Source organism: Psittacula echo (assembly GCF_963264785.1).
Source record: "Psittacula echo genome assembly, chromosome: 19".
NCBI lineage: Eukaryota > Metazoa > Chordata > Aves > Psittaciformes > Psittacidae > Psittacula > Psittacula echo.
The window spans coordinates 3,140,570-3,148,920 of NC_137755.1; the positions used below are offsets into that span (position 1 = coordinate 3,140,570).

The window sequence follows — 8,351 nt, forward strand, 5'->3', positions numbered from 1 at the left end:
TTGAAAGGTTGTTGTAACACTGATGGCTCTGCATTTACAGGCATCTGCAGTAGTTTGGAAACTTCAGTCTGTCCTTCAGGTAATTTCATTTCTTCTGCAAACCCCGGTAGGTAGGCATGCCGTTTTCTGCCAGTGGGTTTGTGCAGCTCCATCCTGAGGAGCAGTTCCCTTTGGGATTGAATGGAAGATTGTTCTTGATTAGTGTTCTCAGTTTGTTTTACTGCTGGGACTAAAGACAAGAGTCCCTTTTCCCACTCAAAATATGTTGGTTCAGTGTATTTAAAAGAGGCAATTTGAACATTAATGTTCTTTTTGGTCCATCCGGGCCAGTTTGAATAGGTCACAGGAAGAGCCATGCTCAGCAAAACCCCATTCTACTGTGAGAGGGTGTCTAATAATGGGACAAGAAACAGGCTGCCTGCAGAAGTGGTTGTGTCACCAACCCTGGAGGTATTTAACAGACATGTTCTAAGGGACATGTTTAATGTGTTGACTTGCCAGTGTTTGGTTAATGTTGGACTCGATGATCTTAAGGTTCTTTTCCAGCCTAAATGGTTCCATGATTCTACAAAATCTTGTTGTTCAGACCAATCTCTGTCTCTCATCAGAGAAATGACACTGCAGGCAGGCAGTGTGTCTGCCAGCTGAGGGAGGGAACATCAGGGCTTGCTTCAGGCTGTTTCCCATGGGGTTCGCCTGGAGCACCAGGGAGCCCTGGAGGGAGCCCTGGAGGGATCCCAGTGGGGCAGAGGCAGAGCCACCTTGGGCTGGGCCTCTGCTGCTGAGCTGGGCCTGGCTCCTGGGACGCAGAGAGATGCTCTCCCGTAGGGTCCTGACTATTGCGGAGCCTTCCCTTGGGGTTGGCGCTCTGCACTCAGAGTCCTTTGCTTCTGCTTCCAAGGGCTGTGTCCTGCTCTGTCTATCACATCTGCACTCTGGGATGCGAGGGAGAAGTTCTGCCCTTTGCAACAGCAGACGTCCCTAGCTGGCACCAGAGTCCAGTTGTTCTTTATCTCATTCTTTCTCCTTTTAATCTCTCAATTTATCTTTGTGTGCAGAAATACTTTGGGCATCACAAGGACCAGTGCAGGGCAGCTGGGAACAAGAGTGATGGAATCTGCAGCTCTCCAGACTATGCACTAATCCATGGACTGCTGAGCCCTTTCATCTCTCCTGTCCTAATACTGACCACGCGTTCAGTTACAAAAATTAGGATTTCTACACTTCAAATAGCACTTGTCAGCTGAGAAACTCCTGAGAAAATCCTGATAAAGTCACGCTGAGGCTCTGCTCTGCAGCCACAATCTTCATAGTTGTGAGTGCAGACACTGAAACTCTCTTACATCTGACATCCCTGGTGGGTATTGGAGCTTTCGCAGAGCAGCTTAATGAAACCCCTGCAGTGGTACAGAGCTGAGTCCTTGGAGCCACATTGCTTCTGCCAGCACACACAGCCACCAGCACCAGGAAAGGGAAAATGCATTTGAACTTTAGGGGATGGTGGAAGGTAGCCTGGGAAGAATAAAGGGATGTTGTCCGGGAAGCTATGGACCAGGTTAGGAAAGCTAAGGCCCAGATAGAATTGAACTTGGCTAGGGATGTGAAACATAACAGGAAGGGATTCTATAGTTACATTGCAAATGAAAGATAGGCTAGGGACAACGTAGGCCCCCTGTGGAAGCTATCAGGAGAACTGGCTACCCTAGATTTGGAGAAGGCTGAGGTTCTGAATGACTTCTTTGCCTCAGTCTTCACTGGCAAAGGCTCTGACCACATCACCCAAGTCTTGGAAGGCAGAAGCAGGGACTGTGAGAATGAAGACCTTGGGCCCACTGAAGAAGAGGATCTGGTTCGAGACCATCTTGAGAACCTGAACGTGCACAAGTCCGTGGGACCTGATGAAATCCATCTATGGGTCCTGAAGGAGCTGGTAAATGAAGTTGCTAAGACACTGGCCATCGTATTTGAAAGAACATGGCACTCAGGTGAAGTTCCTGATGACTGGAGAAAGGGAAATATAACCCCCATTTTCAAGAAGAGGAAAATGGATGAGCCAGGGAATTACTGACCAGTCAGTCTCACCTCTGTGCCTGGCAGAATCTTGGAGCAGATTCTCCTGGAAGGCATGCTAAGGCACATGAAAAACAACAAGGTGGTTGGTGACAGCCAGCATGGCTTCACGAAGGGGAAATCCTGCCTGACCAGTTTGTTGGCCTTCTATGATGGGGCTATGGAACTGATGGACAGCGGTAGAGCAGTTGATGTCATCTACCTGGACTTGTGCAAAGCGTTTGACACTGTCCCACATGACGTCCTTGTCTCTAAATTGGAGAGACATCAATTTGATGCGTGGACCACTCAGTGGATAAAGAACTGACTGGATGGCCGTATGTAAACAGTTGTGGTCAATGTCTCAGTGTCCGGCTGGACACCAGTAGCGAGTGGTGTCCCTCAGGAATGGGTGTTGGGACCGGTCTTGTTCAACATCTTTGTCGCTGACATGGACAGTGGGATTGAGTGCGCCCTCAGCAAGTTTGCCAATGACACCAAGCTGTGTGATCCAGTTGATACGCCGGAGGGAAGGGATGCCATCCAGAGGGACCTCGACACGCTTGTGAGGTGGGCTGATGCCAACCTTATGAAGTTTAACCATGCCCCGTGCAAGGTCCTGCACCTGGGTCGGAGCATTCCCAAGAACAGCTACAGGTTGGGCAGAGCAGAGATTCAGAGCAGCCCTGTGGAGAAAGACTTCGGGGTGTTGGTCGATGAGAAAATGAACATGAGCCGGTTGCAGTGTGCGCTCGCAGCCCAGAAAGCCAAGCGTATCCTCAGCTGCATCAAAAGGAGCGTGACCAGCAGGTCGAAGGAGGTGATCCTGACCCTCTACTCTGCTCTCGCGAGACCTCACTTGGAGCATTGTGTGCACTTCTGGTGTCCTCAACATAAAAAGGACATAGAACTGTTGGAACAAGTCCAGAGGAGGGCCACGAGGATGATCAAGGGACTGGAGCACCTCCTGTATGAAGAGAGGCTGAGAAAGTTGGGGCTGTTCAGCCTGGAGAAGAGAAGGCTGCGTGGAGACCTCATAGCAGCCTTCCAGTATGTGAAGGGGACTATAAGGATGGTGGGGAGGGACTCTTCATTAGGGACTGTAGTGACAGGACAAGGGGCAATGGGTTAAAGCTTAAACAGAGTTTAAGTGCTTCCACCAGCACGCTTGGAAGGACACCCAACATTGCAGAACATGGCAGGGCCCTGGCAGTCTGCAACAACCCTGCAGAATCTCCTCAAGCATTCTGGATGGAGGCAGAGGCCTCAGCAGGCTCTGGCAAGGCTGCGGAATAACACCAGGCATTCCAGAATGCGCAGGTGCTCTGGAACTGTGCTAAAGCCCTCAGGAGCCTGACCGGCATTCAGAAAGGTGGCAAAAGCCATGGTGGACCTTGGAAGCCCTCCAGGTATTCCAGCCTCAGGGATCGTTATCAGACTTGCTCATGCTCCTTCACCATCAGAGCCATTCCCCATGGAAACTCCTGGAACTGTCGCCAAGTCAGTCCAGAGTCTGTTCTCTGCTGCTGGCCTTCCTCATGCCCTTTAGCATCTGAGTCCCCACTATTGCATGCTCATGACAGCCAAGGCTGACACTGATGATCACATCCTGAGCAGCTTTTCCAGGGGAGCATCACCCTTGTTGGCCCGCCCTGCACCTGTGTTAACCGGTTGTGCCAAGAGCCTCCACACTGTTGCACCCTGTTGCTTTGCATGGCCAGGGACTGCCAGGGTAATTACCTGAAAGGTACCTGCTCATTAGCCTGGAGGCTTCCTCAGGTGCTGACAAAAGACCTTTTCTGTTTCCCCTCCCTGAGCAAGTAGTTTGTAACTGTGAGCACAATGTCCCTCTCACCAACTCCTCTGATCCTCAGTCACAAAAGCCAACCCAACCTGTTCCCTGTCACACAGAGGACCTCCAGAAATCCAAGTTTCCCCTTCATGCAGGGGGCATCCACCCTCCTCATCCTTCTTGTCTCCATGCTACACCTCTTGGGGTTCCAGCCATCAAAGGGACATGAGACTACCTGTACAATTCTCTCCTTACAGAGCTAGATCTAGGGAACAGCATTTTAAATGATGCCTCACAGAGTCCAGTGCATTTTTTCCTGGGACAGCAACAGACCAGCAGGTCCTGGTGAAAAACATTCTCTCAGCACCTTGGATGCTGCCCCTTTGGTCTCATGGACTGGTAAGGGTGTAGTCTGCAAAGATCCTAACCCCTGACTTGATCCCCATCCAGTGCTGGTTGTTTCCCTTTCCCATCCAGGGTCCTTTCTCAAAGCACAAAGTCCTGAGAGATCTTGCTGGTGGTAACTGAGGCAAAGAGGAGATAGGCTATCTGAGATCTACCTGCATGTACTCTTGCTTTATTTAGTGGTGGTCCTGTGTTACCTTGTTTCTTCTTTAACTGTTCCTGAAGTAGGAGCATCTTATCCTGGTGCTCTTAAATTCCTGTTTGAGCTTGTCTGAGATTTGCTATGACCCATCGCTATGCATAAATGATGCTGTCTCTGAAAGCCAGATGTAGCCAAGGACACAGTTAAAATGCTTGGGCTGTTCCTTAGCTGGATCATCAAGGGAGTGAGTAAAGGCCCTGCAGTGATGTACTTTGTGTTCACTCAATGCCTGCAGCTAAAGGGTGGCAGAAAGGACAGACCTGGCATCACTGATAGCAACTGATGCCTGATGCCTCTGAGCGCTTACAAGAATATTCCCAACGATATTTTCTTGTCTCTATATCAGCCTGCACGTATCTTTGGCCTGTCTCTATTATCTGCATGTAACTTTGACCAGCCCTGTAATGCCAACTGTCACCAGAGATTTGCACCCAGACACCTCACTCCTGGCCCCAGTCAATGTTAATGCTGAGACAAAGAGCTCCCTCATGTAGGTGCCTTTTCAAGGAAGACCTGACCAGAGGCAGGAGGAATTCTACCTCCTGTGGGTTTGTGGTGTTCATGGGAGGGAGCTGAGTCCCCTTCCAGTCCCAGGCCTACAGACTGAGGAGGAGATGCCTCAACTAACCAGGGTGAATCCACTCCATCAGCAAGGGTAAAGGAGATCCCAGCCTGTCTTTGTCTGGCTGTCCTAACGACGGGACAAGAAACAGGCTGCCCACAGAAGTGGTTCTGTCACCATTCCTGGAGGCCTTTAAAAGACATGGAGATGTGGCGCTTGTTGACATGGGTCAGTGGTGGACTTGACAGTGTTTGGTTAATAGAGTTAAGAGTTGATCTTACGGGTCTTTTTGAATCTATATGATTCTGTAATTCTGAGAAACTTTGTTTACACCAAACTGCATCTCTCAGCAGAGAAATGACACTGCAGGAAGGCAGTGTGTCTGCCAGCTGAGGGAGGGAACAGCAGTGCTTGCTTCATGCTGTTAACCATGGGGTTCCTCTAGAGCTCCAGGGAGCCCTGGAGGGAGCCCAGTGGGGCAGAGTCAGAGCCACCTTGGGCTGGGCCTCTCCTGATGAGCTGGGACCAAGGGGAGACCTGCGAGCCTCAGAGAGCTTAAAGGCACTTGGCAGTGGAGGATGCTGAGAGCTCCCTGCAGGAGAAACCTTCCCAGCCCTGTGCATGGTAAGGCTCTGGGTGCAGGGCAATGCAGCTGCAGTTCCTGGAGGAATCTCCTCAAGCTGCTGCCTCAGACAGGCCATGGGATCTGTCAGGAGGACTCTCTTGGTTTCTCTGTGTAGATAAGGAGGAGGATGTGCTGCAGAGCAGGGCTTCTCTCTGCACCATGCGAGGGACAGGACAAGGCAGGTCCCTTGTCCCGGGGCTGGCTGCAGGCTGTGAATGTGGGTGTGCAGGCAGGGGTGCCCAGCGCTGTCCTTGCCAGCAGGGTGCCTGCAGCACAGGGGCTGTGTGCAGGGGCAGGGACTCTGCTGCCTGCCAGGGTCAGCACTTAGCCTGCCAGGGAGCTCCCCATTGTGCTGGGGGAGAGGCGCTGAAGGTAAGGAACAACCCCTGTCAGGGCAGTAGAAGTGTTCTTGTGCACTGGAGAGGGTGCTGTGTGAGTCAGGGCTGCTCACAGCTCCACATCACTCTGAGCACGTTTGCAGAGGGTCCTTCTGAAAGACACTGAGGCAGTGATTGCCTGATAGGGAAGGATCCTGAGCTCTGACGTTTTCCACTCTTGGTGGGCAGGTTGGGCAGTGGGAGCTGGGAATTTCCTTCTCTGCTTTGGAGAAGGCACCGGGAGTCTTGTCAGGACTTGTGTGAGCTGCTCCTGAGCCCCTGCTGAGGCAGACATGCCCCTGGGCAGAGCCCTGCTGCCAGGAGGGGTGTGCAGGGCAGAGCTGAGCACACAGCCCATGGGATGGGCTCTGTGAGCACTGAGAGGGAGCAGAGCTAGGCCCAGAGCAGCAGCTCCTGGCAGGGACAGCTCCAGGCAGCAGAGACATGGGCAGGGAGTGGGGGGAAAGTGCAGCCCAGGCCTGGGGAGGGTGCGTTCAGGCAGCTCTCTTGGTGTCTGGCACTGGAGGTGGCTGCTGGCCATGCTCTGCTGGGCAAGGAGCTGACTGTCCCTCTAGAAAGTGCAGTGCAGCTGAGAACCAGACTGATGGACTCTGCAGCAACCTTGAACAGTCAGGAACCCACAGACAATTGAGCCCTTTTGACTGTCCCATGCTCAGACTCTTCACAGTTGCCTTCAAAATACTTCTTAGCAAATTTATCCCTAAAATGTCACTTGTCAGCTGTGACACCGGCAAAACAAACAAACCAAACAACCTCAGAGATAATCACAACCAACTCATGCTGAGCCTCTCTTCTGTAGCCTGAAAGTGAACTTCTGAACTTCTATATCTGACATCCCTCCTGTCCTAACCTGTCACTGCCTTTTTCTCCTGTGACAGTGCCCCATGCCCAGAGGCAGCAGATGTCCAACGGCAGCTCCATCACCCACTTCCTCCTCCTGCCATTCCCAGACACGCGGGAGCTGCAGCTCTGGCACTTCTGGCTCTTTCTGGGCATCTTCCTGGCTGCGCTCCTGGGCAACGGCCTCATCATCACCAGCACCGCCTGCGACCAGCACCTCCACACCCCCATGTACTTCTTCCTCCTCAGCCTCTCCCTGCTGGACCTGGGCTGCATCTCCACCACTGTCCCCAAATCCATGGCCAATTCCCTGTGGGACACCAGGGCCATCTCCTACACAGGTTGTGCTGCACAGATCTTTTTCTTTCTCTTTTTCATGTCAGCCGAGTTTTCTGTCCTCACTGTCATGTCCTACGACCGCTACGTTGCCATCTGCAAGCCCCTGCACTACGGGAGCCTCCTGGGCAGCAGAGCTTGTGTCCACATGGCAGCAGCTGCCTGGGGCGCTGGGTTTCTCACTGGTCTGCTGCACACAGCCAATACATTTTCACTGCCCCCCTGCCGAGGCAATGCTGTGGAAAAGTTCTTCTGTGAAATCCCCCAGATCCTCAAGCTCTCCTGCTCACATTCCTACCTCAGGGGAGTTGGGCTTCATGTGCTTGGTTTCTGTTTGGTACTTGGCTGTTTTGTGTTCATTGTGGGGTCCTATGTGCAGATCTTCAGGGCTGTGCTGAGGATCCCCTCTGAGCAGGGACGCCACAAAGCCTTTTCCACGTGCCTCCCTCACCTGGCCGTGCTCTCCCTGCTTGTCAGCACTTCAGTATTTGCCTACCTGAAGCCCCCCTCCATCTCCTCCCTATCCCTGGATCTGGTGGCCTCAGTGCTGTACTCAGTGGTGCCTCCAGCAGTGAACCCCCTCATCTACAGCCTGAGGAACCAGGAGCTCAAGGATGCTGTGAGGAAGCTGGTGACTGGATGTGTTTCAGCAGCCATACACTGCCTGCTTTCCTATAAAAAGGGGTGCAAGTGTAGGTCATGACAGGCCACGTCTGTCTTTCCTGCTTTACGTTTGTTTTCCTATTCAATTTATGATGACTTTGTTTTCATAAAAATGTCAGTTATCACCCTCCTGCTTAAGCAGCCACTGTCTGATGTGACCCACAGACTTCATGTAAGTGAGGGTCTCTCATTGTATTTATGGGAAATAAATGATCCTGCAGCACCTTCTGCTCTGTGCTATGTCCTCACATGGCAGGAATGAAGGGGAATGAAATCAGCTTTCTGGCTGCTCCAGCTCTGGGATGGCTGCTCTGTGCCTGGAGCAGGAAGAGCTCTTGAGGAGCCCAAGGGCCGGGGCTGTTGTGCTGGTGTGGGGAGATGGGATGGCATGGGGGGGCGGCAGAGCTCTCAGGGTGTCCTGGGCAGGAGAGCAGGGGACACAGGGGTCCCTGCAGGGGACTCCCCTGCAATGGCCCAGG

General features: G+C 52.4%; 1 protein-coding gene across 1 annotated transcript; it reads left to right on the forward strand.

The window, feature by feature from the left end:
• Positions 1–6,934: 6,934 nt before the first annotated feature.
• LOC308228540 (olfactory receptor 14J1-like) lies at positions 6,935–7,912 on the forward strand (the record flags this gene model as incomplete). Its single annotated transcript, XM_080631921.1, has 1 exon — positions 6,935–7,912. The coding sequence occupies one exon, from the start codon at positions 6,935–6,937 to the stop codon at positions 7,910–7,912; it is 978 nt and encodes a 325-aa protein (XP_080488047.1).
• Between the last annotated feature and the right edge of the window lie 439 nt (positions 7,913–8,351).